The 17,544-nt window shown below is 32.3% G+C and overlaps 3 protein-coding genes across 3 annotated transcripts; all 3 read right to left on the bottom strand.

Moving 5' to 3' along the window:
* Nucleotides 1–2,836: 2,836 nt before the first annotated feature.
* On the bottom strand, nucleotides 2,837–7,200 carry LOC132718082 (uncharacterized). The gene is made up of 2 exons (XM_060701711.1): nucleotides 6,699–7,200; nucleotides 2,837–4,467 (listed from the first exon to the last, which is right to left on the bottom strand). Exons 1-2 carry the CDS (start codon nucleotides 7,049–7,051, stop codon nucleotides 3,108–3,110), a joined length of 1,713 nt encoding a protein of 570 aa, XP_060557694.1. The 5' UTR covers nucleotides 7,052–7,200; the 3' UTR covers nucleotides 2,837–3,107.
* A 4,428-nt stretch (nucleotides 7,201–11,628) lies between these two features.
* Nucleotides 11,629–14,406, bottom strand: LOC132718084 (uncharacterized). Its single transcript, XM_060701713.1, has 2 exons — nucleotides 13,875–14,406; nucleotides 11,629–13,329 (listed from the first exon to the last, which is right to left on the bottom strand). Exon 2 carries the CDS (start codon nucleotides 13,123–13,125, stop codon nucleotides 12,001–12,003), a length of 1,125 nt encoding a protein of 374 aa, XP_060557696.1. The 5' UTR covers nucleotides 13,126–13,329; nucleotides 13,875–14,406; the 3' UTR covers nucleotides 11,629–12,000.
* LOC132718073 (E3 ubiquitin-protein ligase TRIM33-like) lies at nucleotides 13,149–14,227 on the bottom strand. The gene is made up of 2 exons (XM_060701690.1): nucleotides 13,875–14,227; nucleotides 13,149–13,329 (listed from the first exon to the last, which is right to left on the bottom strand). Exons 1-2 carry the CDS (start codon nucleotides 14,225–14,227, stop codon nucleotides 13,149–13,151), a joined length of 534 nt encoding a protein of 177 aa, XP_060557673.1.
* Nucleotides 14,407–17,544: the final 3,138 nt, after the last annotated feature.

Raw genomic sequence — 17,544 nt, forward strand, 5'->3', positions numbered from 1 at the left:
TACAAATAAAAGCCCTGGGGTCAAAATTGGCCCGCCTCAGAGGGTCATTGCTTTTCCTGATATGTATATGAAAAAAACTTAAAAATCTTTTTTTTAAAAACCGAATAAGCTAGAGATTAAATATTTGGCACGAAACAGTGTCTGATGAGTGTCTACCAAGTTTGTTCAAATAAAAGCCCTGGGGTCAAAATTGGCCCCGCCCTTGGGGGTCATTGATTTTCCTTATATGTATATAGTAAAAAAAACTTTTAAAATACTGAAAGAGCTAGAGCTTAAATATTTGGCATGAAACATCTTCTAGTGAGTGTCTATCAAGTGTGTTCAAATAAAAGCCATGGGGTCAAAATTAGCATCACCCCGGGGGTCATTGATTTTCCCAATATGTATGTAGTAAAAACTTGAACAATCTTCTATTAAAAAACCCAAAGAGTTAGAGCTTAGATATTAAGCATGAAACATTTACTTGTGAGTTTCTACCAAGTTAGTTCAAATAAAAGCCCTGTGATCAAAATTGACCCCGCCCCAGGGGGTCATTGCTTTTCCTTATATGTATATAGTAAAAACTTAAAAAGTCTTTTTTTAAAAAACCGAAAGAGTTAGAGCTTAAATATTTGGCATGAAACATCTTCTAGTGAGTGTCTATCAAGTTTATTCAAACAAAAACCCTAGGATCAAAATTGACCCCGCCCCAGGGGTACTGATTTTCCTTATATGTCTATAGTAGAAACTTAAAAAATCTTCTTTTGAATAACCCATAGAGCTAGAGCTTAGAGATTAAGCATGAAACCTATTCTAGTGAGTGTCTACAAATGTGTTCAATTGGCCCCGCCCCGGGTCTGATTTTCCTTATATGTGTACATTGTATAGTAAAAACTTAAAAAATCTTCTTTTGCTAGAGCTTAGATATTTATCATGAAACATCTTCTAATGGGTGTCAACAAAGTTGGTTAAAAAAGCCCCTGGGTTAAAATTGGCCCCGCCCATAGCGCCTATATACAGGTTAGCGATTTCAGGGCCATCATGGCCCTCTTGTTTACCGATAACTACCAACTTTTTCACAGAGAATTAATCTAATGGATTAAATGTGCTGATATGTTGGTTCGAGTCAGGATCATATTTCCTTGTATGACACCAGCACTGGTTAGTTCCAGAAAGCGGATTCGAAAGTGATTTAGATAATCTTTTCTTTACAATCGAGCTAAAGTATGTTAAACCAACTTTAATCTTTGTCGAGCCTGCTTGCGGTGAGCTTCACTTTGTGGCCACTTTTGACGTATTTTCTGTGTATGTGCGCCCGGAATTGTCCGGTCTATATCTTGCTCATTTTTTAAAGGATTACATAATAATTTAATATAAATGTTCACCATGATGGGATGGTATGTCGCACACAAAAACCAGGTCAACTTGGATTATTCTATGATAAAAACGGCTAAAGGAATTTTCAACGGAGTGAAAGCGGAACTCGGACATATATTTGTACAAGCGTAAATATAATAATATTGTTTCAAACATCAAATAAACACGTTCCTCAGAATCTGATGTCAAAGTAAGAAAAGGGTTGTACTCAATTAAAAAGTTCGTTACCTCAAGTTAAACCCTCAAAAATATACATAAATGGTATTGCACCCACCGCCCGCCTTTGCAATCGAATCAACCGCCGTCTGCGTTGAAAACATTTTTATGCCACCGCAGCATCTGCATATAGCGATTCACCTGTGTTTGTTTGTGTGTTTGTACGTGTGTTCTATAGATTATATAATGAACCTAAAAAATCTTCTTGTGAAAAACCACTAGTCGAATTTCTACCAAACTTGGCAGGATTGATCCTTGGCTGAAGAGCTTCCAAAGTTCTTCAAAGAATGTCATTCCCTGTAGAAATCAGGTTGCCATGGCAACCAAAAGGAATTACAAGAATAAATTTCAAAAAATATTGTCAAGACCCAAAAGGCCTAGAGCTAAGATATTTTGCATAAGGCATTGTCTGGTAGACCTCTACCAAGATTGTTCAAATTATAGCCCTGGGGTCAAAATCGGCCCCGCCCCGGGGGTCATTGATTTTCACTATATGTACATTTAGTAAAATTTTAAAATACCTTCTTGTCTGCAGGTACAAGGCTTAGAGGTTTTATATTTTGTATGTGTTATTATCTATAGGTACTCTACCAAAGTTGTTCAAATTTTGCCTTAAGTGTCAAAATCAGCCCTGCCCCGGGGGTCATAGGTTTTCCTTATATGTATATAGTAAAAACTTAAAAAATCATCTTCTCTAAATTGACAAAGGCTAGAGGTTAGATATTTTGCATGAAACATTGTGTAGTGAACCTCTAGTAAGATTGTTCAAATTATAGCCTTGGTGTTAAAATTGGCCCCACCCCCGGGGGTCATTGATTTTCACTATGTACATATGGTAAAAAAATATAAAAAAAACTTCTTGTCTGAAGGTACAAGGCTTAGAGCTTTGATATTTGGTATATAATATCATCTATGGGTCCTCTACTAAAGTTGTTTTAATTATGCCCATTGTGTGAAAATTGCCCAATTGAATTGACAAAGGCTAGAGGTTAAATATTTGGCATGAGACTTTGCGAAGTGAACCTCTACCAAGAGTGTTATAATTATAGCCCTTGGGTTAAAATTGCATCCGCTATTGCCAGTGTGATAGTGATATAATAATAATAATAATAATAATAACAACAACAATAATAATATGTATGATAATATTAACATTTAGCATAATGTATGAGCAGATACATTTTTTAACAAAAATGAAATTTATATCGGAAATTAACGTATTGTGTTGTGCACCGATTTTTTGAGTGTATAACTTTAATGTCTGAAATTTCAGTGGAGATTAGAATAAATAAAAAATATATGACACCAAGTTCTGTATGCCACATTTCACATGTATTATTGAACAGAGCTATTAATTGAAAATTATCAAAAGCCAGTGTTAGCAATATCGGACACAAGAGGTAGCATGCCATGCCTGTTATTTGAAATGATTTTTAACAAAACAACATTCTTTTCATCGCATAACTGTTATGATAACCAAGTTTGATAGTGTCACGCCCAGTCAATGGTGTTTCTGATTACCCTACAAGTATATTCTATGTCTTAGAAGACAACGTATACACGCGCAATTCATTTGAATCGCTCCCTACTAACAGCCGAGAACTCCTCTTGTCAAAAGCCAACGCAGACGGTTCGTTTAGTTGTTCAGAAGCCCCCAACAGTTCAATGACCTGTTCACCTTTTTTGTTAAGCTGCAGTACATTGTTTGAGTTTACCCCACCGACTAAGATTATGTCTCCAGGCAGGATACAGACTCCCCATGGTCTCTGCAATGCTGGATCACTAAATGTCCAAACTATTTCACCATCTCTTGTCAATGCCTTCACATTATTTCCGTCGTCATTTGAAACAACCATGAGCTTATTATTTGTGCTCATTTCTACTTGTCTTGCTGCTTTAAATAGCTGGTCACCATTTTTATTCTTCTCAAGTGTTTTTATTAAGTTACCGGACTTGCTATATACAGACATTTTATTACTTTCACATAACATGATAGCGTCAAGCGTTGTATCATAACAAACACCAACAGGATTATTAAACTTGCCGATATTTATTGTCGATGCCAACTGCATAGTGTTTCCGAGCGAAAAAAGCTGTATCTGACCTTTACCATTTATGTACGTTGCAACCTCGTTTTGCCCTACTCTGCATACTGAGTATGGTTTTCCACCTAATTCAACAAAATCTGTTACCTTCAATTCTTCATTCAGTCGCTTTAATTTCAAATGTGTGAAATCGGCAATGACAAATGAACCATCATCCATGACGCATATACCAGTTACCCAACAATGTTTCTGATCGATCTTGTATTTTCCAGAAAGTGTTGCTTTGTATTCCTTCACACCGATGACATCAACCGAACTCTCAATTTTAACATCAGAGACCAGACTCTCAATGTCATTTAGTTCATCTTTCAGACTGTTATTCGCCACCAATCCCAACTTCTCATTTACATTACCTGTTGATAATTCACTCAAAAAAGTTTCACAATCCTTGATAGAAACTTTACTTGCTTTGAGATTTACAAACAACTTGGATTCATTTTTTTCTGACAGTTTCCGGAGATCTGTTGTTATTGTTGTTGAAATAGTATTTAAAGTGTCTAGATCTGACTGGATATGTTTCTTTAGTTCTCCATACTTCAATGATACTTGTTGTTTTGAGGTTTCTACAAGTTCTTCAATCTTCATCAGAATTTCCGCTTTCAAATTTTCTATCTCTTCAAATAACTGCTTCTTATCCTCTATAAGTATTTTGAGATTATCTGTTTTAGCTTCTACCACACCTCTTAATTCGATGAGAACATTCTCGAGTGATGATTTCGTTTTTTCATACTCAGCACTTTGGTTAATACCCTTGGCAACGTCGGGTAGATAATCAACATTTATACATGACCTGAAATATTAATATAATTTGGTTTCACAATCTAATTCGCATTTACCTGTTTACAATTTAAGTATCAATTGCATTAGGTTCTTAAGTACCGAAATGAAGTTATTGTTTGCTTTTATTAACCTGTCAATTCCATACTGATTATACGGTCAATGCATAGAATATATTAATATCCGATAAATGTTCGGTAAATTCCGAGAGATGTACGCATAAGATGTGATTAGATTAATCTTGTTTCTATGAAGTAGTTACACTGACTGTTATAGCGAAATAGGGTGCATTACGGGTATATAATATATAAATGCCCTACGTGTTGTAAGATCGAGACAGCGTATGTCCAGTGTTTTTTTTTTCTTATTCATAACTATTTTCAACATTTTTGAAGTTATTGTTTTTTCTTTCTGTTTTAATATGCTTTGCAATTTTTTTTGGTAAATACTATAGATTACTTGTTTCAAAATTCATTTGGATTAAAAATCAATAAATGTCATTTCAGTGCCGTAAGATAAATATTCAATGTTTCTTAGTTGTTTCGTATCCGTGTAGACAACTTTGCAAACGCTTGACAATTTTCATTTAAATATACAAAGAATAAGCCTAAAAAGAATTAAAAAAAATGGATCGAACTTCGGACCATCTCTTACATTTGGTAATCACTTAACCGACTGTGCTATTGCGGATGATAAGAGAATCTACTTTATTAAGCTAGTGGGAAATTTCAAAATGTTAGTTAAATACTCCATATTAATTCTCGTAAAATAAACGGACAAACCCGAAGTGGGATCGAATATTAAAATGAGTGCTATAATGTATTCATAATTGACAGGTCAATAAAATCAGACTATAGATAGGTTAAGGTGATTCTGCTTTGTCAGCCATGTTTGTTTTCACCAAGTCTGTCCAAAGTGAAAGTATGCCAAAATTCATATAATAACAAAGATTACAATGTAAAATGATGAGCCATTTGCATTTACACTTCAAGTTCTATGTTTTAAGGACTATTTTAAACAAAAATAAAAATGATAACAATAAGAAAATTTACTTTAAAAGTGCTAAAATTCTGAAGACCAAGTACAATCTGTGTAAAGTTTTATGCACATTTCATGAATGGCAAATTCCAGTTTAAAGTCAGTTTGAGTGCAGACAAATGCTATTTTTTGCAGAAAACATAAAAAACTTGCAAAAACTTAAATCTTAGGAAGTAGTTTATCTGACCTTGAAAAAACATGGCCTCCATGCCATGTGTAAAAAAGTAGTACCATGAAAATAATACCTATTTCTTGTGTACATGACAAACAGACACACTTCACTGTTAAACAATATAAAGGTTATATTTTAAAGTCTGATTGTGTTTTCATTTTAATTATAGTTCAAAAGGCTATAAATGGTGAAAGTTTTCTTGCACTTCTTTTTTACAAAAAATAATGGAGGCCATGAGCTTAGAAGGACATGAGATACGGATTTATTTGGAATTAAGTTTTGAAAGATTTTTTATTTGCAGCAAAAAATAGCATTTGTTGGCACTAAAACAGACTTTAAAATGGATTTTGCCATTCATGAAATGTGTATAAAACTTTGCAACATAATGTTCTTTGTCTTCAGAAATGTAGCACTTTCAAGATAAATATTCTTATTGTTATCATTTTTATTTTCGTTGATAATTGTCCTTAAAACATATAACTTGAAGTGTAAATGCAAATAGCTCATCATTTTACATAAACCTAGAAGTGTACTTTCAAATGTTTCATCATTTAACATCGTGAGCTTTGTTATTATATGAATTTTGGCATACTTTCACTTTGGACAGACTAAGTGAAAACAAACATGGCTGACAAAGTGGAATTACCTTAAAGTACATGTATGGTTTGCCTTACTAACTACATGACATTGTGATGAGTTTTGTGTAACCAACACAATGATAATTATATTGAATGGAAGACTAGCAAAAGTGTGCACCACACATGTTTAATTATCATGTTTCACGTTTCATTTTAGAATTGTAATGCATATGGTCTATAATAGGTAATTTAAGTTAAAGATTAGTTAATTATTTTATAAATTCAACGATAAAGTTAAAAAACTGTATCAAAAGTGTGGCATTCAACAAGTGAACCGTATATTATATAAAACACGTCACGTTGAAATATTGGATTTTAATTCAGCATATAAATTGTATCTTTTAATTTATTGATTTTAAATGCAGTTATTAACAGGTGTATGAACAATTTATTTACCTGTGTTTTATAGCTATACATGCTGCACAACAAACTTCGTCATGGTCTTTACAAAACATGTCCACTAACTTGCCATGATGAATTGCGCACCTTTCTGTTGGTAGTCCGGGTCCAGGTTCAATATTTCCATCTGATTTGATTTTATCTGATTTGTCTAATATCTGGTGTGATCTTAGTGCTGGAAATTTATTGTGATCTTGAAGACATTTAGAACAGAAATACGACCCACAATCCACACAAAACTTAACTGCTTCTATTAGTTTTCCAGATTCCGAACACGGTGAGCAATTTGTATCTAAAATCTCCTCTGAACTAGCAACCACAGACGACTTAATGTCCTTGTCTGTCGCCATTTTGTGGGAGTTTAACAGTTTTAATTGTAACTATCTTGACCTCCCAAGTTCTACTTCCTGGTTACAGTAGACCTATCTTTATGATAACATTAATAACACAGGTGCAGAAATATTTATCTCTTTTTGATGACGACGAATAACTAAGTACTGTCAAAAGTTGCCACACGTTCATACATGTGCTGTTAACAAGTTAGATTATAAATATACAGTTTTGTATGTAAATCATTTGAAAAGTCAGTCTATACGCGTTCCGATATCTGTTGGAAGGGTTCACACCACTAAATACAATTTAACTATCTATATCTATCCACGGGTTGGGGGGGGGGGGGGTACCATTTATTAATTACAATACATAACGGGATGTTGAAAAGTGTAAAATTTGGTTATTGGCTTTATTATTAAGAGGATATGTTTTCAGGCTCATAATTCAGATATACATTTTGAATGAACAATGCCCTTTTGTGAACTAAGAAAATTCTTGGTTAAAATTTGGCATGCAACATCAGTCTTCATTAGTAACAGAAGTGAGCTTTTGTGGTGCCGGGCGTTATTTACAATTTCTTTAAAAAACATCACCTTATGGTCCTCTTCAAAAGTTATATAAATCATGCCCTTACTCTTGGTTTATGTAGACTTAATTTAAGTATTTCAAAAGCTTAATTACATGTATTTGACAAATACCATTGTCTAGTTTACTCATATAAACGTTAATTTATGCCCTTGGGCCAAAGATGACTAGCCCTGAGAGTCACTTGGATTTCTTAGACTTTTATAGAAAACATATCTGTAAAATCTATGGGAAATATTAATGTCTAGGACATACATATGGTGTGCAACATGACCTGTACAACAGTTTATTGTCACGTTTACTTGGTATGATGAATAAAGTCACTGATATTTAAGATCGTTTATTTTGTGAATAAATCAATGTATTTACAAATATGTATCAAAGAATGCATGTTACTTTTGCAAAAAGATATTGAACAAAATCATCAATGACAGCACTTACGTAAAATTATTTTTGATAAAACTATAAACATGATTGTATAGATATATCTAACATGTAACAAGCAATTAAGTCATAGTTCTGTTTATGATTTTTTCGGAATGGCCGCCAACATAAAATATTTTAGTACACAGTGTAATAAATAAACAAATAACAAAACAGAAAATACAGCAAATTACAACAAAATTGTTACATTAAAGCAGTACACCTCCAGATTCATGCTAATTTTCATGAACATTTTGAAAATGTATTAAAATGTAAAATGTTGTGAAGTGAACAAAGTAAATAATTTTCACATTCAAAATCAACTAAAAACGCACAAGGTTACCAATTTGTTGCGTTCGTTTACACACGCTGTAAAGAATGATGATTCAAAGCGTATTTTGTGAACTTTAAGTTTCTAAACAGCTGATTTTCACATTGCAAACATTTCACTTACAACCCATGTAAATTACAAATAAGTGTTGTAAATATGCAAAAATAGCCATAACGCAGTAGAAGTAAGGTGAAAATACTGCAAAATTGGTCCTTTATCACACATAACATAGTTTTTTTTTTTTACTTTAATCTTAAATCTTTTCACTTTTCTAAAATTTTTAATACAAGAACTTTAATTGGATATTAATAGGAAAATGTAGATACACAGCCAAGTGTTTAATGGAAGAGGAATCAGCTGTTTAGAAACTTAAAGTTCACAAAATACGCTTTGAATCATCATTCTTTACAGCGTGTGTAAACGAACGCAACAAATTGGTAACCTTGTGCGTTTTTAGTTGATTTTGAAGCGTAAAATACGCCGATGCGAACGTTATCTGGAATTATGAATTACCATTTAACAAGTGTTGGTGAACATCCAAATAATCATAAATTTAACTTATTACTGTCGTGTAAAAGTAATAAGTTAAACTTATGATTATTTGGTTGATATCCATATCAAATCAATATTGTACTCAGAATAACAAAGTTCTGTAAAAATGATGGACATTGACTGTGTGAAATAACATTGATGAGTACATTATTGAATTTCATTGGACGAGTACGTAGCTGTCAAACTTATAATGGATGAGACGCTAGTTGGTTTGTTCCGCTGTTGTTGTGTAAAGTAGTATTTTCTATGATCCATACGCCGTTTTATGAACCCATTTTGCTTTGTTCATTTCATGAAATTTAACACTATAGTAATACTAATATACAATATGAATTTCATATGAAGCTTATTTCTGTAGAACAGTAAGGTTGAACACTTATACATGTGTATACAAATAAGCATTCTCGTTATTTACAATTGCTCTATATATTTTCATTATAAAAATCCACAAGCAAACTTGGTAACGTCGTCGACACATTTTATCATGGTACTACTTTGATTGGAATATAATTAACCTTTTTACAATAATTTGTAGTTGACTGTCTTTGTGACAATAGCATGATTATTATAAAATCTCCTCTGAACTAGCAACAACAGACGACTTAATGTCCTTGTCTGTTGCCATTTTGTGGGAGTTTTAACAGTTTTAATTTTAATCCTTACATTGTAATTATAATTTGACCTCCCAAGTTCTACTTCCTGGTTACAGTAGACCTATCTTTATGATAACATTAATAACACAGGTGCAGAAATATTTATCTCATTTTTATGACGACGAATAACTAAGTACTGTCGAAAGCTGCCACACGTTCATACATGTGCTGTTAACAAGTTAGATTATAAATATACAGTTTTGTATGTAAATCATTTGAAAAGTCAAAGTGAAAATATGTGGCATTTTATCATTTTGAGTATTTTTACCATATTTCACGAAAAACGAAAAAATAACATTTTTTTTTATTTAATTTCATTATCAAAGAAAAATGGTTATGAACCCAATTGCTTGCTGCAATTGTACAGCGCGCAGTAATATATTATTTATAGTTGCACACGATTTTTGGCGCAACATTGTGACGTCACGAAAACAACTCTTTAAACGTCTGTATAGCGTTAATGACTGAATTAAAGACATTGGTGTTCGGATTTATTTTCTTAGTTAGACCATTTTCTATCATTCTAGATAGTTTTCAAAACATAATTCAACAAAAGTTGTTTTGTATTTATCAGATTTTTCAAACAAAATGGCGAAAGAAGTCCCATAAAATAAATATGAGTTTTGCCTACTTTCATATTTATATTTTATATTTATTTTAAAAAAATGTGAAATATATTTAACAGATATAGCACCATATTTCATGGATAAATACGGAATATTATGTTGTAGTAGCTTTCTGAGGCTCTGTATTTTGCTACGAGCAGCGGTGGAAAATTAATATCTCGCGAGACCGAAGGTCGAGCGAGATATCAATTTTCCAACGTTGCGAGTAGAAAAATACATAGTCTCAGAAAGCTACTACAACATAATTTTCCTTTTATTATATACCTTTTCGTTTTATTCAGAAAATGAAATGTAGTTGTCAAGAAATAAATTCATGACTGACGGATGAATACGTAATTCTTGCAAATAGGCCACGCCTTTAATAATTTTGGTTCCCGTTTCCAAATGCAACGTTATACAAAGCTAAGATCGGAACCAACGTCAAAAATAGTCCGGCACTTCCATATATGGTACCGTATTTGTCACTAACATAATACGGAAATTTCTATCCGTTGAAGCGTTTTTGCGTTTCAATATTTGCGTGTATTTTAGGGAGAAAATTTATAGGTATATAATAAATAATTTTGTTAAAACTAAGTAGAAAAATACATAGTCTCAGAACGCTACTACAACATAATTTTCCTTTTATTATATACATTTTCGTTTTATTAAGAAAATGCAATGTAGTTGTCAAGAAATAAATTCATGACTGACGGATGAATACGTAATTCTTGAAAACCGGCCACGCCTTTAATAATTTTGGTTCCCGTTTCCAAATGCAACGTTATACAAAGCTAAGATCGGAACCAACGTCAAAAATAGTCCGTCACTTCCATATATGGTACCGTATTTGTCACTAACATAATACGGAAATTTCTATCCGATGAAACGTATTTGCGCTTCAATATCGGCGTGTATTTAAGGGAGAAAATTTATAGGTATATAATAAAATTATATATAAACACAGTCCATGAGTTAAATTATTTAATTATTTATAGGTCAATATTTATTCATAGGTAGGCCTAAATAATTAAATAAGTTAACTCATGGACTGTGTTTTTTTTTTTTGGTTTTATTTATATGTGACTTTTTACCTTTAATATATTATCATGAACATCATTTTTTTGTCGGTATGTATTACACTCTAAGTTACGGAGAAATTTGCATTTTACATTGTATATATTCAATAATTTTACTGTGTAAGGGATAGTGTATGAATCCATAAGTAAATACAACTTTCGATACATTCATTTCATTATATAGAAACGCCCGCATAATTATGTAAACAAAAGTCTTTGATGTCCAAGCCATTTAGCGTGAGACGACAATTTGCGTCCAATGTCAGGGTAGATTTTTTTCAATATATTAATGACCGTTATTTAAATACGCATGAAATTTCATTATTTGTTATTGATTAATTAATATATTAATAATATTAACGGATATATTAATAATTTTTATTATCAGATATAACGTTTTAACAAAAATCACATTTATATCGGAAATAAAGATATTGTGTTGTGTATCCTTTTATGGAGTGTATAACTCAAATATCTTAAATTTTAAGTAGAGAATAAATAAAGATATTAAAAAAAATAATATGACACTAATTTCTATTTGTGACACTTCACATGTTTTATCTAACAGAGATATCAGTTTGAAAATTATCAATTAACACTATCAGAGGCAAGAGATAGCAAGACATTCCTGTTATTTGAATATATTTACTGAAACAAAGAGCATTTGTTTCGTCACAGAACTATAATGAGAGTGTCACACCCAGTTAATTGTGTTTCTGATTATCCCCCAAGTATAACTTATGTCTTAGTTAACGTGTACACGCATAATTCGTTCGAACTGCACCCTACTAACAGCCGAGAACTCATCTTGTCAAAAGCCAATGCAAACGGTTGGTTTAGTTGTTCAGAACCTCCCAACAGTTCACTGATCATTTTACCTTTCTTGTTAACCTGCAGTACAGTGTTTGAGCTAAGTCCACTGACTAAGATTATGTCTCCAGGCAGGATACAGACTCCCCATGGTCTCTGCAATGCTGGATCACTAAATGTCCAAACTATTTCACCATCTCTTGTCAATGCCTTCACATTATTTCCGTCGCCATTTGAAACAACCATTATCTTAGTATTTGTGTTCATTGCTACTTGTGTTGCTTTTGTAAATAGCTGGTCACCATTTTTATTCTTCTCAAGTGTTTTTATTAAGTTACCGGACTTGCTATATACTGATATTTTATTACTTTCACATAACATGATTCCGTCAAGCGTTGTATCATAACAAACACCAACAGGATCATTACACTTGCCGATATTTATTGTCAATGCCAACTGCATAGTTTTTCCGAGCGAAATAAGCTGTATATGACCATTACCACATATGTACGTTGCAACCTCGTTTTGCCCTATTCTGCATACTGAGTATGGATTTCCACCAACTGTAACGGAATCTGTTACCGTGAATTTTTCATTCAGTCGCTTCAGTTTTGAATGTGTGTAATCGGCAATGACAAATGAACCATCATCCATAGCACATATACCAGTTACCTCACAATTTTCCGGATCGATCTTGTATTTTCCAGAAAGTGTTGCTTTGTATTCCTTCACACCAATGTCAACAACTAAACTCTCAATGTCATTTAGTTTATCTTTCAGATTGTTATTCGCCATCAATCCCAACTTCTCATTTACTTTACCTGTTGATAATTCACTCAAAAAAGTTTCACAATCCCTGATAGAAACTTTACTTGCTTTAAGATTTACAAACAACTGGGATTCATTTTTTTCTGACAGTTTCCGGAAATCTGTTGTTGTCGTTGTTAAAATAGTATTTAAAGCATCTAGATCTGACTGGATATGTTTCTTTACTTCTCCATACTTCAATGATACTTGTTGTTTTGAAGTTTCTACCAGCTCTTCAATCTTCATCAGAATTTCTGTTTTCAAGTTTTCTATATCTTCAAATAACTGCTCCTTATCCTCTGAAGTATTTTGAGATTATCTGTTTTAGCTTCTATCACACCTCTTAATTCGATGAGAACATTCTCGAGTGATGATTTAGTTTTTTCATACTCATCACTGTTGTTTATTCCCTGGGCAACGTCGGGTAGATAATCAACATTTATACATGACCTGAAATATTGATATATTTTGGTTTCACAATCTACTTAAGCATTTACCTGTTTTTAGATTTTAAGTATCAATTCTTTCAGACATTTTAAGTATCAATTCTTTCCGACATAAAGTTTGCATATTATTTCTAGCGAGGTTAAAATATTGTTTGCCTCACTTACTCCATGGCAATGTGATAAGTTTTTTGTAACCCAAACAACGATAATTATATTGAATGGAAGACGAGCACAAAATTTGCACCACACGTGTTGAATTATCATGTTTCACGTTTAATTTTAGAATTGTAATGAATATATTTATGTTTTATATCTTCGCATATGGTCTATAATAGGTAATTTAACTTAAATATTAGTTAATTATTTATAGATTCAGCAATATAATTGTACTAAACTGTATCAAAAGTGTCACAATCAACTAGTGAAACGTTACATCGTATACAACACGTCACGTAGAAATATTTGATTTTAATTCAGCAAATCAATTGTATCACTTAATTAACATAATAAAAATTATTGATTTTAATGTTGTATGAACAATTTATTTACCTGTGTTTTATAGCTATACATGCTGCACAACAAACTTCGTCATGGTCTTTACAAAACATGTCCACTAACTTGCCATGATGAACTGCGCACCTTTCTGTTGGTAGTCCGGGTTCTGTTTCAATATTTCCATCTGATCTGATTTTATCAGATTTGTCTAATATCTGGTGTGATCTTAGTGCTGGAAATTTATTATGATACTTGAGACATTTAGAACAGAAATACGACCCACAATCCACACAAAACTTAACTGCTTCTATAAGTTTCCCAGATTCCGAACACGGTGAGCAATATGTATCAAAAATCTCCTCTGAACTAGCAAGAACAGACGACTTTATGTCCTTGTCTGTCGCCATTTTGTGGGAGTTTTACAGTGTAACTATAATTTGACCTCCCACGATCTATACTTCCTGGTTACATTATGATAAAATAAATAACACAGGTGCTGAAATATTTATCTCTCTTTGTTAGGATGACGATTATTTACTATCGAAAGTTGCCAAATTTTCATACATATACTGTAAACATGTAAGGTTATACGTAAATTATTTGAAGTCAATATAAACTTTACTTGTTGAAGGGTGTACACCACTAAATAAAGTGTAACTATCTATATTTATCTTGGGATACCGTTTATAAAATACAATACATAACGGGTTAATATATTTCATGAGTCCATGATTTGATAAATATATTATACCATGTATTATACATATATAATTATGCTAAAGTTTGGTTTAACGTTTTATCATACACATATTCGGATTTCAGGCTGTTTGCATTTATAACACACACTTAACAACACTGTATATATAGTAAATTGTTCTATTTCCTTTTTAAAGATGCCTTGACGAGATATCTTTAAGAAAGATAGAGACTCCTATACATTTATTGCTAACTTACGGAGAAATAACGCAGGCATTTTACATTGTATTTGTTCATAAACCTGGAAACAAAGTGATCCCTCGGAAGCATTAATCAAAACAAAATTACTTGAAAATTGCAGACTCGGTTTGATTGAGTCTGTACATAAACCACATGTTTATAGTCTATTCTTTTACTTTGTAAGGGACAATATATGAATCCTTACAACTTAATAAATACATTCTTTTCATTTATTTAGAAACGTCCGCATAATCATCAGATCTTATTTTAACAACAGAATTTGATGTTCCAGCCACTAGAACGCGATACTGACAATGGATTTCTGTCGGGAAAAATCCTTCTTGTCAAAGATTTGCAAAAACTGAGAAAAATGTATTTATTTAATAAGCCTACTAGACAGACATAATTTAACGACCATTTCGAAGCTAGAGCTAGGCTATCTTACTCAACATGACGTCGGCGTCACCGTTAAAGTGTACAATCTCTGATATTGACCTGCTTTTTTTTACAAAAAGTTACTTCTTAGCCAAAGGCAATCCAGTGCTATTTATAGATTATATAATCATATTATACATCTCATCATTCACTTATTTAGATTATTATTATTTATAGATTATTTGCTAATCATAATTGGAGGTCATTATCGCAAGCTCATAATTCTGTCACAAATTTTGAATGAGTAATGCCCTTTTTGTAAACCTAGAAAATTCTTGGTTTTGCATACAACATCAGTCTTCAAAAGTGCTGAAGGTATTCACTTAAAACTTAATACATGTCTTCGTAACCATTATTGGAGGCCAACAACTCAAAATGGCGCGACGATAATCGTTCAAAAACGTCTTGAACCTTAAATCATGTTTCACAGTTACAATTTAGGGTCAATTTCCAAGACCCATTATTAGTATTTTGACCTGGATTTTGAATGTAATATGCCCTTTAAAGACAAAAAAGTTTTTGTGAGTGCCAAAGACTGTTATATATGTCATTTGTTGTCAACAAAATATTCCTCTTTGTTAATTATTACATTTTTTACCATCAAGTCCAGAGGGTAGTCGAGCCCGCTGTTCTACTGACATCTCTTGTTGTGCAATACAACAATTGTTGATAGAAAACTTAACAGGATATTTAAATCTATCAATCTAATTTTAAAGCAACAGAAAACACAAGCTTAATACGCCCTGGATATATTAACTAATAAACACATACGATACAGTCACCTACTTTCGCTTTACACTTATTAGTCCCCTACCGGTCTACCGGAGGGGACTTTAGGTTTACCCTCCGTCCGTCTGTCCGTCTGTCTGTCCGTCTGTCCGTCCGTCAGTCCGTCCGTCCACAAAACTGGATCCCGCGATAACACAAAAAGTACTGAAAATATTTTAATGAAACTTGGTATATGGATAGATGGCAGTATGGAGATTATGCACGTCTTTTTCTTTTCTTCCTATGTTGAAAATTCTGGTTGCTATGGCAACAAATAGACTGAAAATATGGCAAATTTTACACATAACCTGGATCCCGCGATAACACAAAAAGTACTGATTTTTTTTTATGAAACTTGATATATGGATAGATGGCAGTATGGAGATTATGCACGTCTTTTTCTTTTTTTCCTATGCTGAAAATTCTGGTTGCTATGGCAACAAATAGACTGAAAATATGGCAGATTTTACACATAACCTGGATCCAGTGATAACGCAAAAAGTATTGAAAATATTTTTTATGAAACTTGACATATGGGTAGATGGCAGTATGGAAATTATGCACATCCTTTTCTTATCTTCCTGTGTTGAAAATTCTGGTTGCTATGGCAACAAATAGACTGAATTTCAAGATTTCTGATTCTAGTTTTTAAGTTTTTTTCACTATAAGTTCTTTATTTCTTAAGGTATTTTCTTCAAACTTTAAAAATAAGTTGCTAGTCATCAACCACATCATATATGACAAAGTTTACAACTCTAGCACAAAATTTATCAGAATTACCTCCCTTGAACTTAAAATTTTCATGAAAAAAAACATTGTTTTTTTAATAACTTCTTTTTTTCTGGACGTATCTACTTCAAACTTCATATAAATGTTTCTTATTATCACTCAACATTTGTGAGTGTTCAATACTCTAGCAAGACTATTTCCAGAATTATGCCCCTTTTGAACTTAGACTTTTTTTGAGAAATTGGTAATTTTTACTCCAACTTCTTCAATCATGATAGAATTTTCTTCAAACTCTCACATCATTATAATATGACAAGGTTTATAAATCTAGCATCCATATTTCCAGAATTATCTCCTCCTTAAACTTTTAATTTTTCCTATTTGTTCTTTTAACTTTCATTTACTTCAATTTCAAAATAAATATTCAATATTCATTACTAATTGTTCTTTGTTACACTCACATCATGTATGACATTGTTATCTCCTTTTTTTAAATTTTGCTTTTAAAATGTTATATTTTGATAACAGGGATGTTTAAAAAATAACTTTAGACTGTCCTTCAGTCCGTCTGTCTGTCTGTTCACTGTGATCACTTTTAAAGAACTTTTTCAACAAATTTACTTAAAATAGAAACATAAGTGAATGGCCAATGGCCCTTCAGAATGTTGCTTGGGCTCTTACCGGTAGGGGACTTATGGATTGCTTGCAATACTATGATAATTGCTTGTTTTCAATCACATGACCCATTATAATTTAATCTATTTCTTTCTTTTTACAGAACATAGAATCATAGCTTTTAGTACAACCCTTTAGACAACGATACATACATGTATTAGTTAAACATGCATGATTCATC

This window comes from Ruditapes philippinarum, unplaced genomic scaffold (genome assembly GCF_026571515.1).
Source record: "Ruditapes philippinarum isolate M1 unplaced genomic scaffold, ASM2657151v2 ctg1164_1_1_1_1, whole genome shotgun sequence".
NCBI classification, from domain to species: Eukaryota; Metazoa; Mollusca; class Bivalvia; order Venerida; family Veneridae; genus Ruditapes; species Ruditapes philippinarum.